Source organism: Gouania willdenowi, chromosome 1, assembly GCF_900634775.1.
Source record: "Gouania willdenowi chromosome 1, fGouWil2.1, whole genome shotgun sequence".
In the NCBI taxonomy this organism is placed as follows: Eukaryota; Metazoa; Chordata; class Actinopteri; order Blenniiformes; family Gobiesocidae; genus Gouania; species Gouania willdenowi.
The window spans coordinates 2,901,448-2,922,547 of record NC_041044.1 but is presented as its reverse complement, the minus strand read 5'-3'; the positions used below and the strand labels follow the sequence as shown (position 1 = coordinate 2,922,547).

Genomic DNA, 21,100 nt, shown 5'->3' with positions numbered 1-21,100 from the left:
TTTATTTTGGTTTTGGAAACAAATATCAATTAATGAGTGATTTTTTTTGTTTTTCATGTTATGTTATGGTCAGAAGATAGGAAGAATGGATTGACAAGATGTAAATCAATGTGCATGCTTTAGCAGATCTGATTGTAGTCGATCTAGCAATCAGAACAAATTCTATAGTTGGCTTTTCTAGTGAAAAGCCAACCAGCGTTCACTGGAAACAGAAAATGGACTGACCGACACCTAGCTGTGTTTGTAATGTCACACTCAGTATATACTCACTGAGTTTTTAGTGTATAGTACGGTCTACGATGTATCGTATAGGATGCTTTCTTTCCTTTAAAGTTGAGGCACGAACATCAGAAACCAGCTTTGGATAATGTAGGAAAAGTGAAATCTCTCAGAGTTTGAATAACTCAGGATGGAGGCGTCGCGGTCCGTGTACAGGACGGTGTCCGATGGTGAAGGGAAATTGTGTGGGAGTGAATGACAGCAGAAGTCATACATCTGTTCAATAATGGTTTTTATGTATATATTTACACATAAAATAAGATTGTTGATTGATTAAATAAAACCAAATATCGGTAATAAATGGAAGTTGGTAGAGCGGTGCTGGCACGTACAGTATGCATTCACGGTGGGAAGAGCAAATAAAAGGTACAATAAGATTTAAAATGTAAGATATCTCAGCCAGTTTTTAATAGTAGTTCATAATAAACAGCTTCAACATAAACACACACTTTATCTTCATTGCACAAGTTTTTCGGGTGTCTTGGGTTTTTCTGTTGCCTTCTGTTGTCTTTTTTATTGCACTTTTTTTTTGAGCTGACATGTCAGTGAATAATTTATCTATCTAAAAACTCTACAACACTACATAGAATGACAAATGCCACAACGCAATGCAAAACTAAACCGCACACAAATACAAACCCCACCACACAACACGAAAGCAGTCCGGTAAAAATCCACGAAGAAGAGTGACAAAAGGATCAGGTCCGTGAAAAGATCGTTAACGATCACAGTTTAGGATCTGCCTTTTTCCCTGTTCTTACTCCACTTCTCTTTTTGAAGATAAATTGAATCCTATTGGCAGAAGAAAATAAAGAAAACATATGTCTTAAAGCAACATACTAGTGTTATTTATTTGTCCATCAAACGTAGCTTTCAAAGAAAGAAACCGCTGAACGTCAGGATCCCAAAGAGCTAGACATCTGATCGCAGACAGAAATGATCCGAGGTGGTTCTCCATTCTCCCCTCGGCAAGCACTTTAGGCCCCTACCCCTGACCTTTGACCCCAACCCCCCGACCTTAGCTTTGTCTAGCCATCAGGTGCCAGCTTGTGTTCCACGGGGATCAGGATTCCTTCAAAGTGCTCTCCATTGAGTGGCAGCCTGGGAATATGTGCTAGGTTTCATCACAAACCTTAGGTGTTGATATATGGCTGTTCTGTTTCAAACCTCATGCTCTGTTCTTCTTCGTTTCCTCCCAGAGACACAAAAACCAAACCTGAAGCACGGCAGAACATCTCAGAACGTTGGTTATTTTGGATATGCTCTACCTCCTCCTCTGCTTTGTGCTTCGTCACAACCACCTTACTTCTACCCTGACCTTTTCAGCCCTGCTTAGTGCGGGGGTTCTCAACCTTGGGGTCAGGACCCCATATGTGGGTTTGAGAAACTGGGAAAGGAAAGCCAGATGCCTTCCAGAAACCAAAAGTATTTTCGATCAATTTGAGCCAATTTTTGCCCTTTTTCTGTCATTCATCAAATTTCAATGTCTTTTCTGGACATTTTTCTATTTTTAAGACATGTTCAACACTAATAAACCCTTTCCACCACTTTTACACCTAATGTCACAAATGTTGACCCATTATTCTCACTTTTAACCTCTTTTCACCATATTTCATGCTTATTGTTGCCAACTTAACCACCTCCACGATTTGCCATGCACATTATTTCTAGTTTAAACAAATCGTTCCAACATTGACACTTTATATGTAAGTATTTTAGTTAATAAAACCCCGGAAGACAAAATGCTGGTGGTCACCCCCTCCAGCTCCAATCACAGGATTTAGAGAAAGGAGGGGTGAGCACAGCCCACAAATGAGCCTCCTCATTGGCTGCCGTGATATATAATGAAGCGTGTGCACGACGCAAACTTGTTTTCAGTCTTGGACTAACTTTGGACGCACAAGTGGCTGTTTTTCTTCAAGACAGATGATCTAATGTTCCATTTTCCTACATTGTAATTTACAGTTTTTTATAGAATGTTCATGCCAATTACAATTACAAAGTAATTTATCTGAACTCAATTACAATTCAGTTACGATTGCATGAGCAGCATATATTCCCAATGATGATTACAGTTACACTTACATCATAATTGTAATTAATTACCAATTACACAATTACAATTATAATTGACCTCAACCCTGGCCCCAGCAATAATCCTCCAAAAATGAAAAAAAATAATAAATTAATCAAAATTAATAAAAAATAATAATGTAAATAATAAATACAAATAAATTAAATTATAATAATAATTTGGACTCCCTCCATAATCATTCTGCTATGGAAAAGCAGATAACATAATTTCACATGCTCAAAAATGCTCATACAATTTTATTATCAAGGAGTGTAATAAGCTCACCATTGATCTGAAAATATTTTAATGTTTGTTGTTTGGCAAAAAAAGGAGAGACTCAAGGCAGGAAATAGAAAGGGTGGGGAAGAATAGATTATTTTACAGTGAGATGTGAAGTAATAGTAGAATATATTGTGTTTATGATGTTGTGTAAACACGCCAGTCTGGTGACAAGTGTGAAGCTTAGCTATAATGGTGGTGGCTGTGGACAGAGGGTGGTGGCTGTCAATTGACAATTGCGATTTAAAATGACTGCAGTCATGTGATAAATGTTTGGGAAAATAGAGTTTAGTTTAATGGACTAAAGCGTGGCAGATTCAGCTTAAGGGTCAGATTTGGCCCCTGAGCCTTGAGTTTAACTCATGTACTATTTAAATAACCCATAAAACACTAATGAGAACGGCAATAATGTAGATGAGCTGCACTTATTTAATAACAGTGTCACACCTTGATGCTATACACCAGTGGTTCTCACACCTTCTCCTACTTTTGAATCCAAATACCCTCTTTGTTCAATGACAATATTTTGCTCAGAATTCTATGAAACAACAACTTCAGATCATAGTGATGGAATGAATGAGTGATAACACACATTTGAAAGAATCTTATTTTGTAAATACGTGAATAAGGTTTCATAAATAGATTTAATTCTACAGTTTCTGTCATTTACGGACCATCTTCCTCCTGATGTGGGACCAAGACTGATCGTCGTATTTTCAGTTCATGTTCTAATCAAAATGATTTCTATCATCATTTTGTGTGTTTTTGTGTCATTTTGTGTACCTTGTTGTTGTTTGTCTGTTCTTTTTCAGCATATTTACAACTTATTCATGGTCAACAGAAGCAGAGGACTTCCAAGCCAAATATGTAGAATATTGTGCGCCTGCTTAAGTTTAAAATGATGAATAATTAAAATCCATAATTCAAACCAAAAACAACACTGTAGTTACAGAAAAGGCAGGAATGAGAGAACCCAGGATGGAAACTGCTGACACAGTTAATGCATAAAAGCGTGGGATTATTCATCATTTTAATCGATTAGATATAACATCCCATTTAATGGATTAATATCACAAATAATGTCACGCTTTTATGTATTCACAGAGTCAGCTGATGAAGCCTGTGTCTCGATCCGTATGCGCGGAAGAGTGAAGTCATATATTAATTAATTAAGGATTGCAGAGAATTTTTAGACATCGATGCTGTGTAAATCTGATCTTACGTGACGTGTTGACACATCACCTTTTATTGGACAGCTCACTTTCTAAGAGAACTGATTGGTCAGGAGGCGGGACTTTAGCACTTGCTCAGATCCTAGCCAGAACAAAATCTGCTCTCGACCAGGCTAGCCGTTCAGCATAAGTTACCATGATGATTTAGCTCCATAAGACGTTAGCCAGCTTCGTAGTCCAGCACACACTGAATAAATCCTGGAAATTAGCGCGATAAGAGGTCATCTAGCTTCGTAACATACCCCTTTGGAGTCATTGAGTTTAAACTGTTGTCTAATTTTGAGTGGTTTTGTTGTATTTGTGTGTTTTTGGTGTAATTTATATGAACTTATTTTGTTTTTGTCTTTTTAGTCATATTTTGTGTTTTTTTGAGTATGTATTTTTGCTGTATAGTGTTTTTTTGGAGTCCTTTGTGTGTGTTTTACTCATTTTGTGTTTAATTGTAGTAATTTATTGTTATTTTGTGTGCATTTTTAGTCATTTTCTAAATTATTCTTTAACTTTATGTATTCCTGTTATCATTTTGTGTTTTTTTAGTCATTCCGTGTATATTTGTTGTGAATTTGAGTTTTTGGTGTAGTTTATGTGTCATTTTGGTGTTACTTTGTCTAATCGTCAGTTATGTTTTTGTATATTAGTATATTTGTATATTGTAATATTATTATTAAATAATAAAAATATTATTATATTATTATTATTTACTGATTCTACAATATTCACTCATCATGACAGTAAAATAAACCATCCTAAATCAATCTACTGCAGTAATTCATCTCTCAACCAGTAGAAAATGCTTTGAACACCTGAGCATGAAAAAAAAAATATAGTGAAACCGTTAGAATTTTGAAAAATACATTTTTGGTCATACCACCCATCTCTAGATGCATAAAAACAAGGTCTTTTACAGAGATACTAAGGGAGTAAACATCCTAGACGGAGATACCCCCACATTAATGATCAGAGACTTTGGCTGTGGAGAGAAATCATCAAATTGAGTTTGTTCCTGGTTTGTTCATGTTTTTTTTTGCCTTTTCTGAAAAGTGCTTTAAAAGGGTCACATGACCTGTGTTTTTCCATGTTGGGTTTGATCCTGACTTTTGAAAAAGGAGGCAGGTCACCTGATTGCTTTAGCTTCACACCTGCCACTACACCTAACTACGTAAATAAGGTAAGTTTAGTGAAAGTTAGGCAGGCAGGTATGCGTGCGTTAGATTGGTGTGTATGAATTTAGAAGTGATGCAGCCCCCACAGTGTGTGTGTGTGTGTGTGCATTTCTTTCCCTCTCTCTCTGCTTTCTCTCAGTGCTGCACTGAGAAGTTTTAAACTTTGAGAAGAAGTTTACAACTTGTTTGAATATTTATTCTTGTTAATGTTGATGCAATTTAAAATAGAAACAGTTTGTTGCTTAATGCACATCTGACATCATGTTATTTTCCTCTGTTAATTTATGTTCTGGGGTTGTGTTGGAATGGACTATTATTAATGGTTTCTTTTTGTGTTTAATACTATAATTATGTATATTTATACTCAATAATCCTGTTAATAAAATATATCTTCAGTCAGGCCAACTTTTGTCAAAGCTATTTTCAGGACAAGGACGAACAGTTCTTTCATAATATTTCAATGAGATGTCTCACTTTATTTTTGTACTTATTCTTGTTCTACATCACCTGTTTTTATTATTTGTTAAATATTTTTTTACTTATTCTTGTTCTACATCACCTGTTTTTATTATTTGTTAAATATTTTTTTACTTGTTCTTGTTCTACATTACCTGTTTTTATTATTTGTACAATTTTTTTACTTGTTGTTCTACCTCACCTTTGTTAATTTCAATAAATGTTCCTCATTTTAACATTGAGACATGTACCATTTGTTATCACCTCTGTGTAAGTTTTATGATGTAAACTGAGGGAGCAAAAGTAGTATCGGCTCCAAATATCGGCTCAAGAAAATTGGCAGATCGTATCGTCATCGGCTAACGCTGATGGGAAAAAAATCGGTATTGGCATCAGCCCTAAAAAACCCATATCGGTCGATTCCTAGTCCATTGTTCTAACAATGAATCTGTGACAACCACATTTATTTAATCATCTGAATAATATCCACTGTTATCCAGGAAGTTTACCATTATATAGTCATCTTAAAGATGGAAATCCTTGTTTTAATCACAAATAAAATGGGTTAAAAATGAAGTGAAAAGGTGGTGAAATGGGATTTTTAAAACCAAGAAATTGCTTAAAAGTTGAAAATTCGAGGGGACAAAACTGACAGAAAAAGTGGTAAAATGGGTTCAAAGTGTCAATATTGGAAAAAATGAGTTTAAACTTACAAATAATGGTCATGACATATGCTGAATGTGGTTAAATTGCCAAAAATAAGCGTGAAAATATGGTGAAAAGAGGTTAAAAATGACAATAATGGGTCAACATATGTGACATTATGAGGAAAAGTGGTGGAAAAGGTTTATAAGTGCTGAAACTGTCTTGAAAGTTGAAAAAAATGTGCAGAAAAGGCATTGAAATGTGAGTATCAGAAATGAGAGTAATGTAGCAAAAATGTATTAAAGGAGCAAACATATGGTAAGAAATAATGATGAAAATAGGTTAAAATATGGCAAGTTTGGTGCAGTTGCAGAAAAATGGTAAAAATAAGCAAAAATGAACCCCTGATTTAGTGTAGACCACAAACATAAAATGAGAAAATTAGTAATTACAGCATGAGTTGAAATTGAAAAAGTAAGCAATGATTTTTGTAAAGACTAAAAAACAAAGAGTTTAACAGTTTAAAGAAAACTAGTACTTAGAGTAGAAAATGCAATAGTCATGGGTTTGACACGTACTTTAAAAGGTTCAATGTATTTGGTTGACATCTCATTGCAGCTATGTGTAGATGGTGGATCGTGTTTGAATATAATGTTGTTGTTCTACTGTATAATCTTAGTTCCTATTTTTAAGTTCAGAGCTTTTTTCCTAGTGTTTAGGTTAACGCTATTATACGGTATATGCTTTAGCAAATAAGTAGGTTTTGAGTTTACTTTTAAAGGTGGAGAGAGTAGCATCCTCCCGTATTAAGACTGGGAGCTGGTTCCAAAGGCGAGGCGCTTGGTAGCTGAATGATCTGTCTCCTGTTCTACTTCTAGATACTTAAGAAACTTCCAGTACACCAGCAAACTGAGACCAGAGTGTTCTGCCCGGACAATAGGGCACTAACAGGTCTTTAAGATACACAGGAGCTTGATCATGTAGAGCTTTGTATGCTAACAGGAGGATTTTAAACTCTATTCTAGATTTTACAGGAAGCCAATGAAGAGAAGCCAATACTGGAGAAATATGTTCTCTCCTGTTAGTACCCTAGCTGCAGCATTCTGAATTAACTGGAGACTTTTAGTGAGTTAATAGGACATCCTGACAGTAGAGAGTTACAATAATCTAATCTAGATGTAACAAATGCATGGATTAATTTTTCAGCATCACTCTGGGCCGAGATATTCCTGATTTTAGAGATATTATGGAGGTGGAAGAAGGCTGTCCTTGAGATTTGTTTAATATGAGAGTTAAAAGATAAGTCAGTATCAAAGATAACACCTAAGTTTTTTACTGTGGTTGCTAGGTGACAGAGTAATGTTATCCAGAGACACTATTTACTCTGATAATTTATCTCTGAGGTGTTTTGGACCAAATAAAATCACTTCGGTTTTATCCTGATTAAGAAGGAGAAAGTTGTGACTCATCCAGGATGTGATGTCATTAAGACAAGTCTGGAGTTTTAATAACTGATGAGTTTCATCTGATTTCATTAAAGAGATAAAGCTGTGTATCATCTGCATAGCAATGGAAATTTACATTATGTTCTTTGATAAAGTTACCTAGTGGAAGCATATATAATGTATAGAGTATTGGTCCCAGAACTGAACCTTGTGGAAGATGAGACCATCGGGCGACAGGAGGCGTCATCAAAGGACACATCAAAGTGAGATCAAAGGAGTAAATTTCCTGAAAAAATGTGTCTGACTAAATGAAACCTTAAAGTGTATAAGGTATAAAATTATTCTAAAAAGTTATTTCTTGATGTGTTTTTTTTTTTAATAAAAAAGGTGCACATATTTTGTTTATTAGTAACACATTAAACACATTTTTTGTTATATACATTTACATAACTTTTTATTCAAAAAGAAGACAAAATTAACTTGCTGGAATTATTAAAGAAGCATATGTTGATGCAAAATTAAAGTGTTACTTATAAATGTATTTTATTCATGTGAACATTGCTCTAAGTTTGACTTGCTTGTGTTACACTTTACATCCTCTCATTGGGTTTGTCTTCTACTAGCTGTTAGAAGATCAGCAATAATCAGTCTCAAACCACAAAGCCTTTGTACTATGTTGTGCAACTGTAACCCTCACTTTACCCTGTTTGTAAATAAGGAAAGAAGAATTCATCTGTTTCTCTGTCTGAAAGAAGACGCAATCAACTCCTCATCTGTCTGAAGCAAGACATAGTGTGACTGATATCTTGTCTACGCCCCCCCCCCCCTCTCTCTCTCTATAAAAGATGAAGTCAACTTATTGTTCGGGGAACTCTCCAACAGACGCTGGGACCTCTGTGATGTGACTTTGTGCCTTGAAGCTCCAACAGTTTTATTTTTCCAAGGCAATCCTGCAGATTTCCACCACACATACCTACAAAGAAAGCCAGCAGTTTGGATTATGAAGATTTTAACTTTGGCTATCCGTTTCTCTTTTCCTTCTTGGGTTTGGGCAGAGGCTTCTTTGAGAGTTTTTTCAGCTCAAGTTCAACAGCTTTTAACTAAAGAGGCAGAAAGATCACAAGTTATCTAAACTGGTTATCAAGTATCACGTATATGAAATCCGTGTTTGTTCCCAACCTCCTCCTTTAGGTCGGCCAGCTCACTGGAACCTTCCCCCAACGATCCTTTCTCCTCTGAGGTGCTGTCGCCGTCACAACTTGATGAAGTAGAAAGAGTTCCAACCCCGGTTCCTGTTCCTGTGCTGATCGGCTGCTGGGATATGGAACCACTCTCGGGGTCTCGGGGAACCTTTGAAAAACGTGCCTCGAAAACTTCCTGTTCACACAACAAATGCATGATGTAGCATTAAGAAGTAATGAAAACAATTACAACTGTGTGGAGGTTGATTTGTGTCTTTATTGTTTAATTTAAAAAAATAAATAAATAAAAATAACTTCATTAAAAAAATCAAAGAAGAAAAGCGTTCGAATGCAAAAAGAATGATGTTGAGACTCAAATAATTGCATTTGAGCACTTTTTTCTTTGATTGAAGTGATTTTATTTTTCTTGAAAAGGTAATTTTTTATGATTGAGAAATAAAGACATAAATCTACCTCCAAAAAATTATAGGCCATGCCAAGAAATGCTATATTAAATTGTACCTTTAGATTTTGAATAAATGAATGAAAAGCCCCACCTGAAGTTTTCTGGCCTCGTAGACCACCTGACGTGTGTGAGAATTGTATTTGTAACAGTTGGAGAACATTAGTCGCACATCGGCACTAAAGTCTTGGGCGTTTGCGTACTCCTGCTGGTCCATTTTTTTCTGAGGAAAATAAACAATAGACGTTAGGTGTGGAAGAAAAAATTGATTCAGTGACATATCGCAATATTTCACAGAGTGATTATCGTATCAATGCAAAAATAATGCAAATTAATTTTTTTAATAATGTTTTTCAACTTAAAAAAAACATTTAATTGCACTTACATATGCATAGCACGTAAACTCCCGTCCACTAGGTGTCAGTGAACAACATCAGACCTTGTTAAACTACTTCACTCCTCAATGCATTTTAGCTGAAAGTTCATTGCACTTTATTTTCATAAAACATACTGGGCACTATATAGATGTACCATATTTTTCAGGCTATTAAACACCCCGCTTTATTGGCTGCTAGGGATGTAACGATTAATCGTAAGGCAGTTAAAAATCGATTCATAGGTATCACGGTTGATATCGATTTTCTGAAAATTGATTCGCAGTACTTTTTTTTAACCAGCAGGGGGCGCTATCCACAAGTGTAGGCGGCGGGCGGAGTTTGCTAATAGTTTCTTTCTGGCCGCCTTCTACTCTTAAATATGTTAATAAATGATTCATTACCCCTTAAGCACCGAAAGAATATCTGTAATATTACTTGAATCTCTGTAAAAGTCACGTTTTTCTATTAGCTCTGTCTGCTAGCATAGCTTCTCTTCTTCACTGCAAGATGTCTGCATGCCAACCGACCACTGTATTACCAGCGCCCTCTGCTGGTCCAAACAAATATGACGTAAATCAGTGTAATCACGGTTTTTTTTTTTTAAAGTCCAATTGTTAAGGCACAAAATACATTTTCAGTTGCACTTTTAAAAGAAAAATAACTATTATGCAGTTTTGCATTGTTTATTATAGAACCAGAATTTAAATTAATAGGCTTCATTTTCATTTGTATTATTCCTTTATTTATTTAATTCAAGATTTATTTTTAGTTAAATTGCATTGTTTTGAATAGTTTATCAAGGAATTCTTTTGACAATGAAAAATAAAAGGAAAATAGTACAGTATTTCCCAAAAAAAAAATTTGACTACAGTCCCATTTTGTAAAATAAATCGTGAGAGAATCGTATCGTGAACCCAGTATCGTGAATCGAATCGTATCGGGAGTTGAGTGAATCGTTACATCCCTATTGGCTGCATTCCAATAATTTAACAATTTTCCAAGACAAATTCACGTAACGGTTGCTCCGTGACAAAGGCCACACTGTATTGGGTGCCCTTCAAATGACTGGGCCAATCAGAACGGGCAGGTAGGCGGGCTGCTAGGCTGGCGTTCTCTTTAACTGAGATTTCGTGTATTCTGATCATTTTTAAAGGATGAGTTTCCATCTCCACAAAGTCTCATCCTCACTGCTCCACGTCTGCATATCAGTTCATTTATAGCTTTTTATGGTCACATTTTTCTGGATCCAGACTGATACAGTGCTGCGTCCGCCCCCAGTGCACCATCGCCTCAGCAGCGGTCACGTTGATACGATCGCTTCTGAACAAACAACATGGTTATTTGGCAACTTTATGCTGTTTATTGTTTCTTTCTATCATTAACCAGCTGATTTTTACTTAATCCGGAGTGTTTCAGCGCTCGCTCGTTCGCTCGCTCTCTCTCTCTCCGTGTGTGTGTGTCAGTTACGTGAGCTGTCAACCTATGTGTGATTGCTCCTTTGTTTATTATTAACTTCTATGAAACACTGGCAGAGCTATCTTGCATTTAAACCTTATTGTACTTTTTATACGCTTTTCCCACTGTAAATGTATACATACCAGCACCGCTCCCCAAACTTCAATTTATTACCGGTATTTGATTTGGATTTAATTAAACAATCAGCAATATTATTTTATATATACTATAAATAAAAACAAATATTAAACAGATGTATGACTTCTGCTGTCACTTGCTCCCACACAATTTCCCTCCACGATCAGACACCTGCGGACCATGACGCCTCCATCCTGTTATTAAAGCTTTGAGAGTATCACTTTCCCTGGTTTTTACAGTTCATTCATTCCGCTGTAGGGGGACTGCCAGTAATATGCTGCCTCCTGACACCTGCTTTCACTGGACACGTGTGCGACTGATGGAAAAATTGACACATAAAGCGCACCGCCGCATTGGCCGCACCCTCAACTTACAAGGAAAAAAATAGTGTCCTATATGCTGTTAAATATGGTATGTGGTTACTTTTCTTGTTTTAAAAAATTTAAGAACTTAACAGAATCAGTATGTGTTGTAGAAGCAAAAGTTTAACTTTTTTGAAACTTTTTTGTAATTTAACAGTTTGATAAACCTACCACTTGTTTTTGATATTTGAGCTTGAATTACCGTAGTTACCATTTACTTGTTATTGAAACTTAAAAAAAATGAAATAGATTGTATTTTATACCATTTTGTACTTTTAACGGTGGAATTTGTAATTGCTGATTTTGCGATATATCGCGACATATACATACATGGGGTTTGCTGGGGGCAGAAGGAGCATTGGCGCAAATCTCGAAAAGGTCTATATATTATATCCGTGAATTGTATGGTCAGATTCATGGCAATGCATAGCCCTAGTAAACGGGCAGCTGGGCATGTCAGTGCATCTGTGGGGAGTGGTCAAACCTTGATGGTGCCGAGGTCCATGGGCTCTTTGATGATGTGGTGATAATCGTGCAGTCCAAGAGCGATTGCGTCGACTGGCGTGTAGAAGGACCAGGCGTATCCACGGTGCCTCTTGGAGAGCAGCTCCTTTAGGATGTTGCTGCAGTACCAGAGTGGCTCTGGTGACTCTGGTGTTTTTGCTCTTTCGGTCTCGGTGAAGGGCGGGTCTTTATTTGGCAATTTGTTGGGTCTTTCACTTCCTGAATCGACGCAGTTGTCACGCTTCCTCTTCAAACGGTTCATAAAGTAAGTCTGTGAAGTGAGAATGACATACTGTAAATATTGGTACTCTGTAGAGAAACATTGAAATCTGACATTTTAAAAGCAGATTTCCTACCTTTAAACTGCTTTCTTGAGTGTCCGTTTGTATGGCGGACCACTTAAGTGCTTGAGACTGAGGAATGTCAAGAGGAATGACCATTGCGCTATGCTCCACAACCACCTCTGACATCAGAGATCTCTGTGAAGAACCAGCAACCTCTGGTGTTCTGGCTTGTTTGGTCTTGGTGAAGGGCAGGTCTTTTTTTGGCTGTTTGTTGGGTCTTCCACTTTCTGAGTTGACGCAGTTGTCATGCTTCCTCTTCAAACCGTTTGTAAAGCATTTTTTAAATCTTATCTGTAAAGTGATAATGACATACTGTAAATATCGGTACTCTGTAGAGAAACATTGAAATCTGACATTTTAAAAGCAGATTTCCTACCTTTAAACTGCTCTCTTGAGCGTCAGTTTGTATGATGAAGTACTTAAGTTTTTTAAACTGAGGAATGACCGTTGCTCTCTGCTCCACAACCACCTCTGATACCTGTGAAGAACCTGCAACACAGAACATTAACAGACTATCAGTGCAGTTCTTTATTAAAAGGGCTCCTTTGAAAGTCTGGTTTTTAGCTGCAAAAAACCTTTTTTAGCAACAATAGTACTCATCTATCGCCCTCCCAAACCACAACAAACTTTCATCTCTGACTTTTACGATTTCTCTCGCATCAAAAATTGAAACTCTGTTTGACCTGAACTCTTCTGGAGTGGAAGATGAGATTTTGACTCTACAAGCCGACATTGAGCTGAAGTCAAGAGCTCATGGACATTTCTGGAACTTACTCACAGAGGTAAAGTAACCCAACATGAGGAAATGTGCATTATTCGGCTCCACTTATTTATGTGAGTCAGCCTTTTCCCACATGAAGATCATTAAGTCCAAGTACCGTTCCACCACGACTGATGAACATTTGGAAGTGTGCTTGAAGCTGGCTGTCAGCAGCTACTGTCCGGACTATGCATCCCTCACTGATTCAGTTCTGTGCAAGTCATCAAAGTAAACTCGGGTAATTACAAAAAATGTTCTCAGTTAATTTCGTTGTGTTGTGCAAAATTAGCTCATGCGGTTATGCTAGGTACATCAACATACATTTTACATGTAAAGAATCCTCAATATATGTGAAAATAAATATATGTGAAATATATGTTTTGCATTTTTGTGGTGGGTAGATCTGGGGTAGATCAAATACGGAGGAAAAAGACAGTGAAGAGGAGTAACAACAGGAACAATGACTGCAGACGAGAACACATCACAAAAAAAAGGACAAAAAAAAAAAAAAAAAAAAAAGGGAAGAAACGAGGTTGGATGTAAAATTATCTGTGTTCAAATTAGGGGACGGATCTGGATAAGCATAATGCTTTTTTCCGTCGCCCTTTCCGGCATGAAAAAGGACAAAAAAAGGACAAAAAAAAAAAATCAATGATGTGATTTTGCTCTGAATGTCAAATGAATTTCTGTGAATGCAACCATGTCGGAAATGAACTGAATAAATAAAATAAAAATAAATAAAAATTGTGACTTGGTAATTTTATAAGTAGCTCACATGCTGAAAAAGTGTGAGCACCCCTGTGCTAAAGTATTAATGAATTAAATGGATGATCTTGGAATAGGAGACATATGGAGACTGAACAACCCAACTAAAAAAGAATACACCTTCTTCTCCCCTGTGTATAAATCCTTCTCCCGAATTGCTTTCTTTCTCTCAAATAAAACTATCGCACATAAGATTTCCTCTAAAATACATCCTATAATTATTAGCGATCATGCCCCTATATCCCTCACCCTGAAGTGTGACTCTAATCAGAAATTATCCTCTCTATGGCGCTTTAATACTTCATTACTTAATGACAGTGAATTTGGTAAAATTATAAGAAAAGAATGGGAGGACTTTCTATTAACAAACAATTCTCTGGAAGTGTCACCGTCCTTACTCTGGGAAACCGGCAAGGCTGTCATCAGAGGGAAGATTATATCATACTCTTCTTATAAGAAAAAACAGGAACAGATAGCAGAAAAAACAACTGAAGAAAAGATTAAGAAACTTACAGAAGAATACGCAGCTAACCCGTCTGAACTTTTAAGGAAAAAACTCAAAAATACAAAACTTAATCTTGAAATCATTTTATCTAAAAAAAACTGATTTTATTTTGCAGCAATAACGGCACAAAACCTTTGACTACAATAATAAATCATGCAAATATTTAGCAAATCAGTTTAAACACAACAAAGAAAACTATTTCATAGCAGCAATTTCTCATAATTCAGGTCAAACTTTAAATTTACCTCAGGACATTAATAAGGTTTTTCATGATTATTATCAAAATTTATACTCATAGAACTTAAACCATGAAGATATTAAAACCTTCCTCAATAACTTAAACCTACCACAGCTCACCATAGATCAGAAAACCACCTTAGACTTACCATTAACCTTACAAGAACTACAAAATGCTTTAGATAGCATGTCAACAGGCAAAGCACCAGGTCCAGATGGGTTCCCTTCTGAATTCCTAAAACATTTCTGGTCAATGCTGGCTCCGCTCTTTTTCAGAGTAAAAACAGAGATTAACAATAAAGGTTATGTCGGAGGTCACATGAATACAGCAAACATTAAATTATTTTCTTAAACCAGACAAAAAAAAACCCATGTTACCCTCAAGCTACCGTCCCATCTCACTTCTTAACACTGACATAAAAATTATTTCCAAAGCACTCACTTCCAGGTTAGAGAAAGTAGTATACAATACAATTATATACCAAGACCAGACAGGATTTATTAAAAATACACTCCACAGACAATGTTAGAAGACTGTTTAATTTGATCAACATGGCACAGAACTCTAAAAAGAAAACAATAATCTTGTCATGATGCAGAAAAAGCATTCGATAGAGTCAACTGGTCATTCCTCCTTGCTGTCCTTGGCAAATTTGGCTTTGGACAATCATTCATACAATGGATCTCCATCCTATACTCTAAACCTAAGGCCTCAGTAACCACAAACAAAATAACATCCCAAAGCTTCACACTGCAGAGGGGAACCAGACAAGGTTGCCCACTCTCACCTTTGCTGTTTGCAATATTTGTTGAACTTCTCGCAGCAGCTGTTCATCAGAACTCTGTTATTAAAGGAATCCACTCATCCACCTCAGAACATAAAATTAATCTTTATGCGGATGATATTTTACTCTATTTGGAAGAACCCCAATCCTCATTAGAAGAAGTATTTAAACTAATAAACAGCTTCTCTAAATGATCAGACTATTCCATTAACTAGTCAAAATCATCAGTCCTTCCATTAACAAAAAATTCATAGGACCCGGCAAGCCAAAACCCACAATACCCCTCCCCCACAAATACAATTAAATATCTATGCTTAAATATATCACCAAACCTAAATGAATTAATTAAACTGAACCTAGATCCGCTGTTGGATGAAGTCACAGAAGATCTACGGCGATGGAACAATCTCCCCATCTCACTCCTTGGCAGAATAGCCTCAGTTAAAATGAGAATCTTACCTAAAATAAATCTGTTCTCTATGATCCCAATGAAACCATCAATGCAATGGTTCAAAAGATTAGATTCTGCAATTCCAAAATTCTATGCTAGGAATGAAAAACCCAAAATAAGCCTTTCAACCCTTCAAAAAAATAATTTCACGCATTATTACTTAGCAAACCAAATTTTATATTTAACAGAACAAACAAAACCAAAAGAATACCACAACACCTGGCTAGAAATAGAACAGTTAGACTGCAAACATATTAAACTCTCTGATCTCCCTTTTATCACTGCGACCCTCAAACGTCATAACTGCTTTAAAAACCCACTGATTGCCTCCACCCTGACTGCATGGTGGAAAGCCCTGGACATCACAAATGTTTAATTAAAAACTAGCATGTTGTCTCCAATCTGGCACAACCCCGACTTTAGAAACAGAAAAACACCGCTCTATCTAAAAACATGGGAAGATAGCGGAATTACTCATCTCCAAGACCTCTTCGAAAATGATAAGCTCAGGACATATAACAATCTAACCCAAACATTCAATATAAATAAAAGTAATTTTCTTCTTCTTACAAGTAACAGAGACAATTAAGAAAAATACGGAAATAGATTTAATCACCTTACAACCTCCAGAACTGGCCATATATATGAAACAAAAAAACTCTCAAAAGTATACAGAGCACTCTTGAACACTAACTCTAATCACTTTCCAATCGCTAAAAGGGAAACTGAACTGTCAATCACCATGAACACCGATTTCTGGACAGAATTTGTTGTAATACTTTTAAGATGACTAAAAACACTAATCTTCAGCTAATTCAATACAAGGTCCTCCACAGATCCTACATTACCCAACAGAAAATGTATAAAATGGGCTTCTCCCCAACAGACATCTGCTTTCAGTGCACCCAGGGAACAGCTGATTCATATTTACATGCCGTATAGCTTTGTTTGCCAGTTCAACAGTTTTGGTTTCTAATCACTGAAAAACTGTCCTCCATTTTGGACTGCAGGATTCCTTTATCTCCAAATCTGTGTCTGTTAGGAGACCTGACTATGCTTGATATTCCAGTAAACCAATCGCCTGTGCTACTAAGTAGTGGCGCGGGGGCGGCACTCCCACCTCTGGCTGCCCTACTAATCCCTCCAATTTTAATTACATCTCAACACACCCCCCCCCCGGAGGGTGGGACCACCACTTCCACCCACCAGAGCTATTGCACCACATACACATACTGTATATACACATAGGTTGATTCAAATTCTTACACATCTCAGTTTACATGAACACAATGTTATATAAAGAAGTTTTTTTTTTAGTTAATGTATTTGAAAGGCTACAAAAAGTAACTTGAATTTAATAACACATGATCATGTGATCAACACATGTTAATTGCTCATTTCTTGCCACACATAAAACATATTTAACCTGTACATTAGTGATTAAATGAATCTGTTCCCACACAATTAAAATCTCTATTTTCTTCCAGAATAGTGTTTTTGTTGGTTTAGTTATCTTACTAGAGTCATTGCACAACGTGATTTATTTTTAGGTTAACAAATTGTTATATATTGATTTTGTTTGTCATTAATCATTAATAGCCTCTGTAAAAAGTAACTATTTCAACAGTTTTTTTTTTTTTTAAAGCTATAGGGAGCCATTACATAAGAGTCAGAGCCATATTAGGCCCCAGAGCCACAGGTTGCAGACCCCTGCCCTGAGAGAACCACATCTGAACAACTGTCCTGGCATCATAGATTATCAGTTCTGGTCCCTCCATGATGATACTGATGAGTGTTTACGCTCTATCACTGCGCTCAGTGCGTTCTTCCTTTTAACCGCTGCTCTCAATGTGAGCGCACACTCCAAAGTATCACATTGGTATCTATACTTGGCTCATTCACTGTTGCATTACCCGCAGCCAAGTTACGTGAGTGGCACCGTCTCCTCACCTGCAGCGCGGAGAGAGACATTGAAAATATACTTGCATATGCGACCATTTTGGTCACAGTCTCGAGCCCTGGGAAGTGTTGAGACGTAGCTGACCATTTTCAAGGATTATATCACAAACTTTCCTGCAATGTTTTGTGCAAATATAATGTCTATGATTTCTTTTTGCAGGTGGCGCTATGACTATGATTGACAGTTGGGTTAAACCAGTTTGTGTGACAGTGGACGACTATCATCAAACCTAACCTTATTTGCAACACTGATTTCACCCATTTTATGGTCGATACAGTACTAATCAAAACACACATGCTCAAAGATAACAGTGATTTATTCTTACTATTAAATTAATAATACATTCAATTTAAAAGCAGCCTTAAGGTCACCCAAGGACACTGTACAGAACAAGATAAAAACAGATAAAAATACACGTAGGATAAAAAGATCAATACAGAGGGTGAGGGACACATTTTGTACATTTAGGATGTTTTTTTCTGCTACAAACTGGAATCTGCTCAATGTTTACATCAAACCATCACAGAAAGATACCCTCATTTAAATAAAATTGCGAACCACTACACCCACAATTGTAGCAAAATTAGGCAATTCTGACTAAATATTAAATGTCAAAATGGACAAGATTTAAATAGAGCCATTATGACAAAGTAGTTCCAAAGCTCTTTACAATATCAGCTAGGAATGTGCGATATTTTATCGTTTATGATTTATCGTCAAAAACATTCTCACCGGTAAGAATTTGTCATCCCAAGATATAAACGATAAATTCCCATGTCGGAAATTAGCGAGGGCCACGGGCCATTTGTTCTTCAATTTAGCCAAGAATGCCCCAAAAAAACTTGTTCAACAGGCCAAAACTGCCCCTGTTTGTTGTTCACTTATTATTCTCTGGAGCGGAACGTTGTTTACGGAAGCCCTGCCGTGCACCGCCGCCGCCCCCTTCACACATCGCCGTCTGTCTGTGTTGCCCGTCAAAGCTATCTGAAGCTGCCGAGCTGCGATACATCATGGACCACTACTTGGTTAAAACCAGACAACCATCCAACAAAGTGAACCTATTCAAGTTCCTCCGTCAGATCCACCCAAAGTTCCACAAACACAGAGACAGAGATGAACCTGTAGCAACGATTATGAACTGGAAACTCAACTAAAGCTAACTATGCTAAGCTAACCCACCGACACACAGACTGGACTAAGAGCTAATGCTAACCACTCCATATAAGGAATAATAGACCAAATAAAAAGAACACGTCTTACTGTCATAAAGCTGCATAGAGCCTTTGATTTGATTATGGTCAGATTTAACACTTTACTATGAAAGGATAAAAACTAAACATCTCACACGTTGTGTGAAAAAATGTTACCATTAAAACTAATGTCACTATTCACTATTTTTTTAATTATATTTCACGTGTTCACAGACAAAGCTGGTCCCATTAGACTAATGTAAATATTGTGATTATTACACTAAATATACTGAATGATTAAATCATCAGCTTGATCTGGTTTAATTATAGGAAATCAGTTATTTATCAATCATAACTTTATGTAACTCATTATCAGATAAATGAAACAAGATTTAGCAACAGTAAAAACACTCATGGAGTTATTTTTGCTTTTCATGTGCTTTTTATTTTTTAGAAAAATGTTTTATTTCAAATGAGGAAATAAATGAATGACAATAACACTAATAGTGATCCACATGCACAAATATATTCCATAAAATATCAGCTCATGAACTCTTTGAGTCAGCAGATATTGTAGCCTTTTTAAATGTGTCTAATGTTGATGTATTCACATTTATTTGAGTTTGTAAAGAACCTGTTTACACTAAGTTGTGAATTTTTTTATTATTTTTTATTTATAGTTTTTATTTATCGTGTATCATTATCGTGATAAATACCAGAAATTATCGGGATAATTTATTTTATTTATTTTTTTGTCAATATCACCAATCCCTAATATCAGCTCATTCACTCAGGATTATTACTGAATAAGTAATTAAATTCACAATATTAAAAACAAGCAGTATTTACAATAAAAAAAATGCAGCTCATTTAGTTTTTGAATTTTCTGTTTTGGTTTTAAGTCAGTAAAACAAAATAATAACCACATTAATTATGTGTTATTTTGATTTGGGTTTAAAACGCAGTAACTAAAGAACGAAGGGTACACTGAATATTTCCTAACATTATTCAGGAATATCACGGAATTAGTCATTAAAGTTCCATCCATCCATTTTCATACCCGCTTATTCCCGTTTAAGAGGGTCGCGGGGGTCTGCCGGTGCCAATCTCCGGCTCTCATAGGGCGCTGGGAGTCATTAAAGTTTACAATATTAACATAACTCACCTTGTTCACAAACGTTGCTCACTGAGGACATCTGTTGGTCCATCTTTACAGGTTAAACTTCGATCGATTTTAGTCCTTTATGATTCCGTGGACTTCTGTCGAATCTAAAGTTTCTTTTCATCTTTAGCACGAGTTACCATGACTACCATGTAGTCATTGAGCTGTTCTGCGTTCAATGACTGAATGTGCATCATAAAGCACATTATTGTTAGACAAACAGGTCTATAAAATATATATATTCGATCCTGGCGGGAGTGGGGGTTTCGTCATGTAAACGTTATAAGTTTTAAATACAATTTTAATTATTTCCAGTGCTTTTTGTTGTTGTTGTTTTCTCAATGAACGTGTGTGACTTACCTTACGCCTCTTTCTGGTCGTGATGACGACTTCCATCTTGAGAAAATACAAGTTTGTCCGGGCCTGGGCCTAACCGAGGCCTAACACATCCTCGGGCCTGGGTACCTCCGTAGGCCGGGTTTAGCATCGAGCTAAAGCCAAGCTAGCTTCCCGGCGAAGCCCACGGTCACGGATATGGACATGTCGGACTTAAAATCCAGACTCTTCTGCCTCTGAAGTCACACATCTCTGTTGTGACTAAATACGTACTGACAAATGCACTTTCTGAGGATTTCAATTTCATTAAAACCGAACTGCAGCAGCAGAAGGTGAGACCACAACCCGCACTGAAATCGATCAAATGAAGGTCAACATGAGGGAAACGGAGACTAGGGTGACCATACGTCCTCTTTTTACCCAGACATGTCCTCTTTTACCCGCACATGTCTTTTTTCAGGTCTTGTCCTGGACCGTCCGTCAGGGTTTTACAACCTGACCAGATTGACCGGGTTTCCAAGGGACATTGAACGCATCTCGGGGAACACGTTA

The 21,100-nt window shown here is 36.6% G+C and overlaps 1 protein-coding gene across 1 annotated transcript; it reads right to left on the bottom strand.

The window, feature by feature from the left end:
* Positions 1-8,061: 8,061 nt before the first annotated feature.
* LOC114471336 (bromodomain-containing protein 3-like) lies at positions 8,062-20,284 on the bottom strand. Its single transcript, XM_028460093.1, has 7 exons — positions 20,216-20,284; positions 12,774-12,886; positions 12,410-12,688; positions 12,034-12,324; positions 9,312-9,440; positions 8,753-8,950; positions 8,062-8,673 (listed from the first exon to the last, which is right to left on the bottom strand). Exons 1-7 carry the CDS (start codon positions 20,256-20,258, stop codon positions 8,593-8,595), a joined length of 1,134 nt encoding a protein of 377 aa, XP_028315894.1. The 5' UTR covers positions 20,259-20,284; the 3' UTR covers positions 8,062-8,592.
* Positions 20,285-21,100: the final 816 nt, after the last annotated feature.